The following is a 13656-nucleotide window of genomic DNA, read 5'->3' on the forward strand; positions in this document are numbered from 1 at the left end:
GATTGGGAGTTGAGTTTGCAAGAGGTTGACATATTTGAAAGCATTTCAGCAGTGTTCATCTTAGTCCCACCAGGCTCCTGATTCTTCTTGGTTATCTTCCTCCTTGAAGCTTTGCACCGACACACATTTTCTTAGAGTTAACCCTATTGATGCTTTGAATTTGAGGATGATGGTCCTCGAGCACTGGACATGAATTTAGATTGATCCCGTGTCATCGGATACTGATCTTTGATGAGTTTCTGGTGTTTAAGGCACGGGTAGGAGGTGAAGTTTTCCTACCGGATGGTTTCAGAGTGTAGTTTCCAGGGTGAAGGAAATTATTATAGACATAATCGAAGTTGAAGCATTAAGAAGAAATAGATTTTCGAAATCCAAATGTTTTTTAATATTATTATTAAAAAAAACATATATTTGTCTTTGTGTGACAATAGTACGAAGGGTAGCTTAAATGCAATTAAAAAGAAGGGAGCCATAAAGGAGAATCATATCCAGGAATCAAAGGACCAAGTTCCACGTGGATTGATGTGGATGGACTTGAACTCCCCATTGGTTCGAAATATATCCTCCTTGCTCTCTTAGATATCCCCTCTAGATTTTTTCTATCCCATTTGTCTCTCTACAAATCCTTCCTTTGATCCCCTCACTCATTAACAAACACCCATCCGCCAATTTTTCCACCACAAACTCCGTCCAGAAAATCTCACAGGTTTTTCAGAACAATAATGGCTGCTACATCAGGGGCGGTTCTTAATGGATTAGGCTCAACTTTTCTTTGTGGAGGAAAGAGAAGCCAAGCCCTTTTGGGTGCTAAAGTCTCCCCTTCCTCCGCTCCCGGAGGAGCTAGGAAGTTCTCCGTCGTTACAGCCGCGGCACCTAAAAAGTCTTGGATCCCCGCCGTTAAAGGCGGTGGCAACTTAATTGACCCTGAATGGCTAGATGGATCGTACGTGTTTCCTCTTCCCTTTTTTGCTTCGTAAGTCTGATGTTACTATTGTTTTCTTTTCAGGCTCCCTGGAGACTACGGATTCGACCCACTAGGTCTCGGCAAGGACCCGGCGTTCCTCAAATGGTACCGAGAGGCCGAGCTGATCCATGGACGTTGGGCCATGGCAGCCGTCGTCGGAATCTTCGTCGGCCAAGCCTGGAGTGGCATTCCGTGGTTCGAGGCCGGAGCTGAACCTGGTGCCATAGCTCCGTTCTCCTTCGGCTCACTCCTCGGAACCCAACTCCTCCTCATGGGTTGGGTTGAAAGCAAACGTTGGGTTGATTTCTTTAATCCGCAATCACAATCCGTGGAATGGGCGACTCCGTGGTCAAAAACCGCCGAGAACTTCGCCAACGCCACCGGCGAGCAGGGTTACCCTGGCGGCAAGTTCTTTGACCCGTTGGGACTTGCGGGAACTATTCAGAATGGGGTGTATGTGCCGGACGTTGAGAAGCTGGAGAGACTTAAGCTTGCTGAGATTAAACATTCTAGAATTGCTATGTTGGCTATGTTGATTTTCTACTTTGAGGCTGGCCAAGGAAAGACGCCACTCGGTGCTCTTGGCTTGTAAGGACATTATTGGCCATGTTTATGTAGATAATTGAATTTTATGTCTTGGCTACATGTAGTGAGAATTTAAAAATATGGAAATGATGTTGTTTTGTTGAGCTGATTCATGATGAGTTTCCTCGACGGATGGGCATGGATTGGATTGGGTAGGAGTTTTTGTTCACTCGATTCGATCCAAGAATAATGATTTCTTTACCCGAGATTCGACTCGATATATAACTTAAAAATTTGATCCGATCCTATTCGAAATAATAAAAAATATTTTTATTCAATAAAAACAGTGACTTAATTGTAATAAATAATATATATAGAGGGATATTATTATAATTATTCTTAAATATATAAGGTAAAATTATATTTTTCGGATCGGGTATTTTTCACTCTAAAATCGAACCCGACCCGATTCCCCGACCCGATTCAAACAGAACATTACATTTAAAAAATTCAACCCAATCCGAACAAAATTTTTTTATTAAAAATGACCCGATCGATTCAGGTCAAATCAAAACTCGTCAAGGATCGAGTCCCATGCATATCCCTAGTTCCCTCCCCAATAGTTCAATGAAATTGTCTAATTTCATTGATTAAATACACTACTGGATAGTCATCCAACAAATCTAAATTCATATTAAAGTTTTTTATTTACTTAAAGAAATCACTGATTTTATTCAAAATAAGAAAGATCTTAAATTAAATAAAGATCTATAATTATAATCGTAAATTAATTATTAAATAATTTTCTATAATCATCGAAACAAAACTAACAATTGAAGATTACATAACATCACTGAGTCTTGGCATCGTCAATTACTTCATACCCTCTCAACAGGAGGTTGGGCGGGGCGGTTTTCTCAGTGGAAGCTCCATCGATAAGGGTGGAAGCATCGCATCCATTGACGAAGCAGTCGTGGAAGTGCATGCGGAGCAAACCGGGAGCAACGGTGGGATCAGACCTGAAATGAGATTGAACCGCCGGCCTTACAATGGACTCGACTGGAGGGCATGATCTTGAGTAGAACCCGACTCTGGTGCCCTGCCCTTCCACCAAGCTACTAGCTATGGCAAGAAACAGGATAGTTAGAAGGAAACAATTAAACCCCATCGTTGTAAAAGAAACAATGGAATTGAAGATTTAGCTAATTAAAAGAAACAACAGGGATGTGAGTTCCATGTCCACGTCCACGTGGAGACAAAGTCGTCGTTCATGAATCTAAATGCATTCTTCCAGGATGTCAACTACTTTTTGACTTGGACTGTATTGCATCAAAGGTAGGTTTCCATTATCCATTTTTTAATTCAATGCTTGTGGAGTATATAATTCATATTTTAAATTTATAATTACCCCTTCAATTATATAATCTTTAAGGTTAAAATATAAATATTATATACATTCAACGTATAAAAATAGTTGACAATATCATATTTATTTGTTCACAATTAAATTGAAACCTTACTATTGGGTGTTTGGTTCAAGGAATGTGGGATTCCCATTCCCATGTTTGGTTGGTCGGGAATTTTATTTCCGAGAATATCATTACCTCCCTTCCCTCAGGTATTGTAACATTACCAGCGTTTTGGACTAAAATGCCCTTAAATTTTTATTTTTTTTTTCAAAAATATCCTTCTTCTGTCATTGAATAATAAAAATTCTACGAAAGTTAAATTATAAATTTATCCTTAAATTATTTTAGATTTACAAAAAAAAATCTATAATTAAAATTTTATATGAAGTTCATGGGTTAATTTTTTTTACCCTTTCATTAAACCTTTTTTATATTTTTAATTTTGTAAAAAAAATTATATAAATATTATGAATTTAATTTTTTTAAGAAAATATATAAATATTTTACAATTTGTAATATTATACAAATATATAATAAGGAAAATTTGGTCAAATATACATTCCAATAATCTTTTATTCCTTTAATCAAACACATTAATCTTACATTCCTGCTAAACCAACCAAACACAAAATACAACATTCCCAGTAATCATATTCCCCGGTAATCTTTTATTCCCACTGGTATTCTTACATTCCGTGAATCAAACGCACCATGAGGGATTTTGTTTTTAGATTTTCTAACTATTTCAAGAAAACTTTGTGAAATTTCATATATTAGTCAATCAGTTTATCTCTAAAAATCAATCAAAATTGTTCGATATCAAAATTTTACCTCTCGGGTTCTGAAAAAGAATTGGTAGAATCTCATATAGTAGAACAACCGAGTTCAACAAAAACAAAAGGCTTACACTTGCGGATTAGCATTTATCCAAACTCTACTAATTTTCATCCAATTCAATTTTATAATGTTTTATTTTAAAATTTTGAAATTGGATTGAATCAGATTTTTTAAAAGATAAGATAGAATCGAGTTGGGTTCAATTTTAAAATAAAAAATACTCGATCCAACTTGACATGAGAATAATAATATAATTGACTTTCATATATTTAAAGATAATTTCTATAATACTTATATATTTACAATTTTTCAGTTAAGTTACTATTTTACCTTAAAAATTACGTTGAATTTCGAGTAAGGTATAACTTTCCTAAATTTAAATTAAATCAGAGGAGATATAGAAAGATGTTATCAATTTGAATGGACAAAAATCCCAATCATCCACCGATACCCAGTATCATCCCTACTTGCACATGACATGATGGACACGCTTGCTCAAGCACACAAAGAAGTCAACCCCTGTTAGATTTCGAGAGATAAACCCTGAACCTTCAATAATTTCGATATTATTTTGAATTATACACCCATTCGTTGCATTTATGATACAAAATAATGACTACAGAAAGAAATAAGAGCCTCCTTGGGATTGTGTTGACAATAGATTTCTGTTTACAAAATTTAATTCGGTCTAAAATCTCAATACATTGATAATATTAAAATAAATGGTGTTTCGGATACTATTGTTTTCCTACTACATCTAATGAATCTTTCGTAGAGATAGTAATGATCAACATCCCTAAAAGATTAGCTATATGTTTAATTTTCTCTTGTAATAAAAAATTTTAATTAGTTTTTGTATTTACCTGTCAGTATTGAAGTGATTTTCACCTAAAACTGTAATTTACTATACGCTCATGGAGATTAATGCTAAAAAAGATAATATAATAGTGAAGAAAATAGTAGGTCTTCACGTGCAACTGCTCTCCATTGCAAGTTGATTCGTTCATGGTGTTTTCCTTAATTTTGTCTGTTTGTGTGTTGCTTTTATTTTGTGTAGGTTTGGGCTTGTGGTAGGACGGGGTATCGTCTGGTTTTTGTATCAGTATACTTTTTTTCTTTCATTTAAAATTAAAGATATTTTTTTAATGAGGTCATTCATGTGGTGTGCTTTATTATCCTTAATAATACAAACTACCTCTTTAAAAAAATGCCAATTGTACTCCAACTCATCATTATTCGAAACTTTTTCATGGGGTTTCCTTATAGCCGGCTCCCTTTACTTCTTCTCTAGGTTGACCAGCTTTCTTTTGATTTTTCCCTATGAATTAACCCTTCTCTGCTCTCCCTATTCTACAAAATCATAAGCAAATACAGCCATTTGAGATACCCATATCTTTTCTCTCAGCTTGCAATCCCAGTTTACTATGGACCCAAGATTCTTGCTTGCAATTGCAGTCATGTTTGCCACGGCTGCTACATTGGCCATTGCTCAGGGAACTCAAGTCGGGTTCTATACAAGAACATGCCCTCGAACTGAATCCATCGTCAGGTCTACGGTTCAATCCCATTTCCGTTCCGATCCCGCCATTGCACTCGGTTTGTTGAGGGTGCACTTCCATGACTGCTTCGTCCAAGGATGTGACGCCTCTATCCTCATCCATGGCCCTAATACTGAGAAAACCGCTCCTCCGTTCAGAGGCTATGAGATTATCGACGATGCCAAAACTCAGCTTGAAGCTGCATGCCCCGGCGTTGTTTCATGCGCCGATATTCTAACTCTCGCTACTCGCGACTCCGTCTTTCTGGTAAACAACGTTTTCTTAATCGTAGAATATGGAGCTGAAAACTGTTGATTTATGTGACGGTGTAATGTAAAATGCGGACGAGAGGAATAAACTAGGCGGTGCCCACGGGACGGAGAGATGGCAGGGTTTCGTTGGCATCGGATACTTCCGATTTGCCTGAATTTACAAGAGATTAGACACTAAGGAAGGACAAAATGGCATATTCAGACTTGCAAAATCTAGGGAGACTAGGAAAAAAGATCTAGGTAACATTAGGTTTATTAAGGACAACAATGGTGTTCTTTTAACGAAAGAACAGGATATTAAGAGGGTTTGGGGTAGTTACTTCTTTGGCTTATTTAATGACGGTGCCTCTCCATGTAGAGATAATAACGTTGTTGGGTCAGCCGACCATCATACTACGGCCAATGACTGCCCTACAAGTAGGATTGGGTTTGAGGAAGTCAAAATGGCTCTTAGAAAGATGGGAAGGGAGAAAGCTGTCGGTCCTGATCAAATTCCTATCACTGTGTGGTTAGCCTTAGGTGAGGAGGGAGTTAAGTGGTTGACCAACATCTTTAATATTATTTTAGAGACTGCCAAGATGCCAGAGGAGTGGAGAGAGTCTACGGTGATACCAATTTATAAAAATAAAGGAGATCCCCAACGTTGTGGTAACTACAGAGGTATTAAACTACTCAGCCATACCATGAAGCTATGGGAAAGGGTGATAGAGGCTAGGTTGAGACAAGTCACTAGGGTTTCGGAAAACCAATTTGGCTTTATGCCAAACAGATCTACCACGGAGGCGATTCATCTACTTCGACGGCTTATGGAGAAATATAGGGAAAAGTCTAGAGATCTCCACATGGCGTTCATTGACCTTGAGAAGGCCTATGATAGCGTTCCTCGCGATACGATATGGAAGACTTTGGAAACGAGACGGATACCAACTGCTTATATCCGGACGATTCGTGATATGTACTGTAGATCTACTACTTACGTCAGGACTACAGTTGGCGACACCGAGGCATTCCCGGTGGAAATCGGACTCCACCAGGGGTCGGCTCTTAGCCCTTACATCTTCGCCTTGATTATGGACGACATCTATTGTGCGACACCAGACGGTGTACCTTGGTGTATGCTTTTCGCTGACGACATTGTCTTAGTGGCTGAAACAAAATCTGAGTTGAATAGCAGACTGGCTACCTGGAAGACTGCTTTGGAAGAAAAAGGTTTAAGGATCAATATTGAAAAGACAGAGTATTTATGTTCAAACTTCAGTGGGAACCAAAATGATGAAAATGTAGAAGTATGCATCGAAGGACACGTTCTTCCCTCAAAGGATTGTTTCAAGTACTTAGGGTCTATGATACATAAAGATGGGGGTGTAGATGATGACGTTACACACCGTATAAAGGCGGGATGGCTAAAGTGGAGGGCTGCTACTGGAGTTTTGTGTGACAAGAAGGTGCCTCTAAAACTTAAGGGAAAATTTTATAGAATGGCAATAAGACCAGCGCTGTTGTATGGATCAGAATGTTGGGCACCCAAGAAGGATCACGTTAGGAGGATAGAGGCCGCAGAAATGAGAATGCTTCGATGGACATGTGGTAGGACTCTGTGGGATATGACGACAAACTCTGCTATTAGGATGTCCTTAGGGGTGATGTCTGTTTCCGAAAAAATGAGGGAGGGAAGACTACGGTGGTTTGGACACGTCCTTAGGCGACTACCGTCGGATGCGGTCAGGAGGGTAGAGTCGATTACAGTCGACGGTGCCAGAAGGAAAGGACGACCAAGGCGGAAGTGGGATGACTGCTTGAGATCTGATTTGAGGGATTTAGGCCTTACCGAAGACATGACCTATGATAGGAAATTATGGAGGCTTAAGACTAGGGTAGTCGAGTAGTGTGGGTCACATCTATAGGGTGTATCATCTTTGTCTTCTTTTAAATACATTTGTAGTTATTTCCTTGACTTTTACTTTTTATACTTTTCTGTTATTGGTATTTATGAAATATTAGAACTGGGCTTGCTATCGTTGTCTCATGTGTATCATTCTCATCATGTTTCCTATGTTAATTTTAGCCGGGTCTTAGGTTTCTGTCTATATGCAGAGACTCTTTCGCAGGGATTATTTTGCAGGGATTTACTCCCCATTACAGAAGCACATATGATATTAATGACTGCATATGAATACTGTTTAGCTATGTATTTATGTAATTATTTATACATGCATTGCATTTTATCTATATTTTTAATTTTCTGACTGCCGGAGGTCTTTCACGGAAGCTATTCTCAACCTGGCGTTGGGGGCAGCCTACTACCCTACCTCCCCCTTACCCCATACATATGGGAATTGGGTTTTGTTGTTGTTGTTGTTGTTGTTTGATTCTCAAAACCAAAAGTTTGCTGCCTTTGGTCTCAACACTCAAGACCTTGTTGCCCTTGTTGGTATGCAGTACCTTGCTGTTCCAATTTATGTTTCATCATCTCATCGGTATAATATCAAAATTTATCCCTAACGTTTGATGAAATTAATTATTATTTTGATTTGTGTTATTTTTAAAGTAATATTACTTTCAATATTTTGGGATAAAATATCCTTGATTAAATAATATATGTTAATTAATTTATGATCAATATTTGTTTTTGGTGTAACAAGTCTTTATGTGTTCAAAATAATGACATGATATGTGATATGTCATTAATTATGTACATGTATTATGTGTCACATTATTACTTTAGACACAAATAATTCATCACATCATCGATAAGAATTGACCATGAGTCAATTAACGATTTCATTCAACCAAATATTTTATTAAACGTTAAAAATATTTTTTTGACATATTATGCATTCTTCTTGTTGACTTAACCTTTGATGTCTTTACCTGATGCAGGAGGACATACCATAGGGACATCAGCTTGCCAGTTACTTAGCTACAGATTATACAACTTCACTAATGGTGGTCCGGACCCTACAATCAACCCGGCATTTGTGCCACAGTTACAAGCACTCTGCCCACAAAACGGTGACGACTCAAGGCGTGTCGATTTGGACATCGGTAGCGGAAACAGGTTGGACGTGTCGTTCTTTGCCAACTTGAGGAGTGGTCGAGGAATATTAGAGTCCGATCAAAAATTGTGGACCGATGCCTCCACCAGAACTTTTGTGCAGCGGTTCTTGGGGGAGAGAGAGGCAAGCGGCCATTGAACTTCAACGTGGAGTTTGCAAGGTCAATGGTGAAGATGAGTAATATTGGTGCGAAGACGGGCTGTAACGGTGAAATTCGAAGAATTTGCTCTGCCATCAACTAATAAATGCTTTTTAAAATTATTGCATGTGATAATATTCTTTTTGAATGTATTTAAACGATGCTAAACATATTCGTAAACAAAATAGGATCTATATTTTGTGGTATTATGAGTATATTTTAATGAATTTATTATTTGAATTTTTCCCCATAATTATTTTCTTTGCACTTTAAGATTAAATTTCAAGTGGTCAACAACCTACACATAAAATAGATGATTAAAAGTTTTTAATTGATATTTTCTCTCTCTTAAATTGTGGGTTCATTCTTCTCTAACAAGAAAATTTCCTTTAACCTAACCTCTTTTTGTAAAAAGAAAAAAAAGGTTAAATTACTGTAGCTTAAACGTTGTTGTCAAGTAATGATGCAACCAAATTAAATCTATTTTATTCTCTGTCTCCTACTGCTCTCAAGTATTGTACGTGTCAAATTATAATCTCTTTTGTTTGTTGGGTTATCTTATCAGATGCAATGTAGATAAATCCCACAACCCATTTTACCATTATGAAAACATACTAAAATGTGAAGCTTTTATATAAGTATCATCTATGTTCTACACCTAAGTTAAGATAAAATATGTAAAAGTTTATTGATATATGATAAGGAATATGATGAAAATTTGATCAAATTCGATCGATTTTGATTCATTAAGATATAATAGAATCAATTCTTTAAAAAAAAACTGTTTAGGTTAGGCTGGGTTTGGATTTAATATAAATTTTTTTACTTTACTCGACTATAGATAATAATAAAATTTTCTTTTATATTAAGGGATAATTGTTGTAATATTTCTCTTTATATTTTTTTCAATTAAGTTCTTATTCTATCAAATTAAACAATTATTATGTGTCATGTCAGATCAGATATGTGTTTCAATTTAAAATTCGAATAGAATTTTTGAATCGAATGACTTTCCTGAACTTAAATCGGATGTAATTCAGATAGATAAAATATACATTTCAGGCTGGGTCGGTCGTCAAAATTTCATCCATCCCAACGCGTGGCCATCCATAGTAATGAGGTGGAAGCAACAAGGAGGGCATAGTAGCTAGGTTGGGGAAATATTATACATTAGAAATGGAGAATATCCCACAAGAAGCAGGATTGGTTCTCTCGGAAAATCCGAGAATGAAGCTCAGTTTGTTCCAAATGGTATAATTAATGGAGTATTCTCCTAATAGGGATTCTCAGCAATAAAGTCCAAAAGGAAAATACCAAGACAGTGCCCTTGTTTTTGCCTTGTTCAACAAAGAATAGTGATAACCGTAATGGCATTTTGATGTTTATGAAGCAGAAGCAGAAGCAGATACATTAATTCCCAACCTGTTGGAATTCATTACAACAGAACCAAACTCAACTTTCTCTCAGAACCGAGTTATGGAATCGCTCCATCAGTTTTCCAAATATCTTCTTCTTGTCACCCTTTTTTCATTGTACAACGGATCCGTTGCTCAGTACGAAGAGGAAAGGGATGCTCTGTATGCTCTGAAGCACACCTTTAATGATCCATTCATAAATGATAACTGGAAGGGTCTTCAATGCTACGACAACACCTCTTTCTGGGACGGCGTCAGGTGCGTAAACGGCCGTGTGACCGCGATAATATTAGAGAACCGAGGCTTATCCGGGGCCGTAAGCGGCGACGCATTCGTTTTGCTTTCGGAATTGATTACTCTCAGCTTCAAGAACAATTCGTTATCAGGGAATATAATGGATTTCTCTTCCAATCCGAAGTTGAAAGACATCGATCTGTCGAACAACATGTTCGATGGTCGAATCCCGCGTTCGCTTCTCGGTCTCGAGTTCTTACAATCACTGCAGCTTCAGGATAATCGATTGACAGGTCGAATCCCAGAATTCAACCAAAAGAGCTTAACAGTATTCAATGTCTCGAACAACAACATCATCGGTCCAATCCCGGGAACCGTAACCCTGAAATCCTTCAGCCCTGCATCATACGCCAGCAATGGCCCCAATGTGTGTGATTCATTGAATTCCAGTACTTGTTACTCTAGTGAAAATGAAACAGCACCATCAGGGGACTCCAAAAAGAAATCTGTTGCCACTATATTAATCGTTTTCGATATTATCGGTCTAATTACCGTGATATTGCTCTTTATTGTTTACTGCAACAAGTCCAGGAAGCTCAAGAAGCTGATCAAACGATACCGTCTCGAAGAAAAAGACGATGAGTTCTTGGAAATGGGAGGGGTGAGTTTTAATTACAAGGAAAGCAGAGAAGAAAACACTAGTCATGTTCACGAAGAAGTGAGTACATTTGCGCCAAAGGAAGAAGAGAAGGGGAATCTGATATTCATGGGGGACGACGAAGCTGCTTTCGAATTGAACGATCTGCTCAGGGCTTCAGCCGAAGGGCTAGGCAAAGGGCTTTTGGGCAATAGTTATAAGGCTAAGTTGGAAGGCCGGCTTGCTGTCGTCGTCAAACGCCTCAAGGATTTGAAACCGTTGAACGACGACGAATTCTCGAAGCTGATTAGAGTAATTGCAGATCAAAAGCATCCCAATTTGCTCCCTTTGCTTGCTTACTACTATGCCTATGGCGAGAAGTTGTTACTTTACAAATATGCCAAGAACGGAAACCTCTTCAGTCGTCTTCATGGTGAGAAATTGAGATTAATAATTGTTGCTTTTACTATATATGTTGGTTAATATTTTTTGTGTAAATTGCAGGAGGTAGAGGTACTAGGGGCCGGGTTCCGTTTAGATGGAACTCGAGATTAGCCATTGCTCGAATGGTGGCTCGAGCAATGGAATATCTTCATCTCAATGCCAACTTCCCCAAATGCCTTGTTCCACACGGTAACCTGAAACTGTCTAACGTTCTCCTCGAGGAAGACGACACCGTTCTCGTCTCCGATTATGGTCTCTCTTCACTCGTGGCCGTTCCGACTGCAGCGCAAGTGCTGGTCGCGTACAAATCACCCGAATACCAGAACTCGAAGCGTGTTTCGATGAAATCCGACGTGTGGAGTTACGGTTGCCTTCTTCTGGAACTACTAACGGGAAGACTCTCGAATCACTCGGCTCCACCGGGGATTAATGGTGTCGATCTCTGCAGTTGGGTTCATCGAGCTGTTCGGGAAGAATGGACGGCCGAGATATTTGATACGGAGATATCGGTGCAGAGAAGTGCAACACCAGGAATGCTGAAGCTGCTGCAGGTTGCCATTCGTTGTTGCGAGAAGGTGCCGGAGAAACGACCGGAGATGGCGGAAGTGGTGAGGGAAATAGATAGCATCAAGGCCGTTGACTCGGATGAATCAGAGGAATTATCAGTGGATCAATCGTTGACAGATGAGTCTTTCTCAACTAATGCCTCCACAGTACTTGTAGTTCGCGATGGACGAAGCTGGTAAGATTTTGAAACTCCGGGGGCTTCAAAATTTGCAAGAATCTACCATTTTTAATCACAAAATTATGGGTGTGATCGGAAAACCAAGCTTTTTTTTTTCTTTTTAATTCCAAGTTGAAATTCTTTTACTTCCGTAGCCGTCACTCTAAATTTCTGTAATAAATTACTAGTAGAATTGCATTGTATCTTATGATCTTCATATCATCTTTGTTCTTAGATTGGAACCAAATTTTACGAAATTATTGTTGTAATGAAAAAAATCCGATTCAGTCGAATTTTGTAGAAGGTATTGTTGAATCGGGTCAAATTTAGATTTAAAGTAAAAAATCTCCAATCCTATCCATCTAGATAATAGTATAATTTTATTACGTATATTTAGGGATAAATATGATGCCAAGTCTATATATTTTTTTAATTAGGTTATTATTTTATCGAATAAAAATAATTTTTATATGCATGTTGGATAGGATAGGATCAAATGTGAATTTTTAACTCAAAATTCAGGTCGTATTTAAAATAGGATAACATCATTTTAGCTTTGAATCAAGTTTGGATGGAAAAGGTATGTTTCTCGGATCAAATTGACCGAAAACCCGAGCTATTGCTTTCGCTAAATGTTCACATATTGGCTAAAGCTCCCTGGAAGCGTATGCAATGACGTAGTGAGCAAAAATGCTAAACTGTTTAGGAGACATTAATGGTGTTATCCACTGTTATCTTTAGTTCTCATTCTCAGAACATGCCAAATTCAAAGAGACTTATTGTTGAATTTTAGTGCTCATTTAACAGTGACAACAGCCATCTGCTATTTATATGCAGCCACTGTTACGTATTGACTAAAGAACCAACAAGTTCTACGTCTACAGTCGTAGGTTTTGTAACTCAACGCCCTAATGGTCGGGCTTTACAGATATCTGGGAACCGACGCTTTCGCTGAGATTATTTGGATGAACTTTGATTAGATTAAAAATAGTAATGATGATGAGATTGTGTATTAAAACGATAAAATATATGTTTGGAGTTGAATAAAAACCTATTGAATGATATCATAGTGATAAAAGAGAGTGATATTTCTTTAGAGGTTATCAGTTCAAGTGACAACGTTGATATTAAAGTCATTTTAAAATAACAACTCTCAGTTGGTCCAGTAGGATAAAAAAATTAGATGCTTTAAACAAGGTTTGATATTGTGAATAGAATAAGTTAGACTAGAAAAGTTGTCCTCGTATTACAATTAAATTTAGATTAATCGATTAATAAGAGTAATGTTGTTCGATGTGTGATGAGCACTTTATGTACCAAAAGAACATTCTCCGGTCCTTTTCACCTTCCAAAGATACTTTTTGTTAGCATTAATCATAGCAAAGTTAAAGTGAGCAGGCAATAGAACGTGAACCGCTGGGATGACAACATGGTTGATATTGGAATTCAGGATTTGTTCTTC

The 13656-nt window shown here is 37.8% G+C and overlaps 2 protein-coding genes and 1 pseudogene across 2 annotated transcripts; all 3 read left to right on the top strand.

The window, feature by feature from the left end:
* Positions 1-595: 595 nt before the first annotated feature.
* Positions 596-1591, top strand: LOC120207664 (chlorophyll a-b binding protein CP24 10A, chloroplastic). Its single transcript, XM_039207092.1, has 2 exons — positions 596-943; positions 1007-1591. Exons 1-2 carry the CDS (start codon positions 723-725, stop codon positions 1554-1556), a joined length of 771 nt encoding a protein of 256 aa, XP_039063023.1. The 5' UTR covers positions 596-722; the 3' UTR covers positions 1557-1591.
* Positions 1592-2759: 1168 nt separating this feature from the next.
* LOC120207652 lies at positions 2760-8843 on the top strand (annotated as a pseudogene).
* A 1354-nt stretch (positions 8844-10197) lies between these two features.
* Positions 10198-12270, top strand: LOC120207660 (pollen receptor-like kinase 5). Its single transcript, XM_039207086.1, has 2 exons — positions 10198-11459; positions 11531-12270. The coding sequence occupies exons 1-2, from the start codon at positions 10217-10219 to the stop codon at positions 12214-12216; spliced, it is 1929 nt and encodes a 642-aa protein (XP_039063017.1). The 5' UTR covers positions 10198-10216; the 3' UTR covers positions 12217-12270.
* The last annotated feature ends 1386 nt before the right edge of the window (positions 12271-13656 follow it).

This window comes from Hibiscus syriacus, unplaced genomic scaffold (assembly GCF_006381635.1).
Source record: "Hibiscus syriacus cultivar Baekdansim isolate YM2019G1 unplaced genomic scaffold, ASM638163v2 tig00015125_pilon, whole genome shotgun sequence".
NCBI classification, from domain to species: Eukaryota; Viridiplantae; Streptophyta; class Magnoliopsida; order Malvales; family Malvaceae; genus Hibiscus; species Hibiscus syriacus.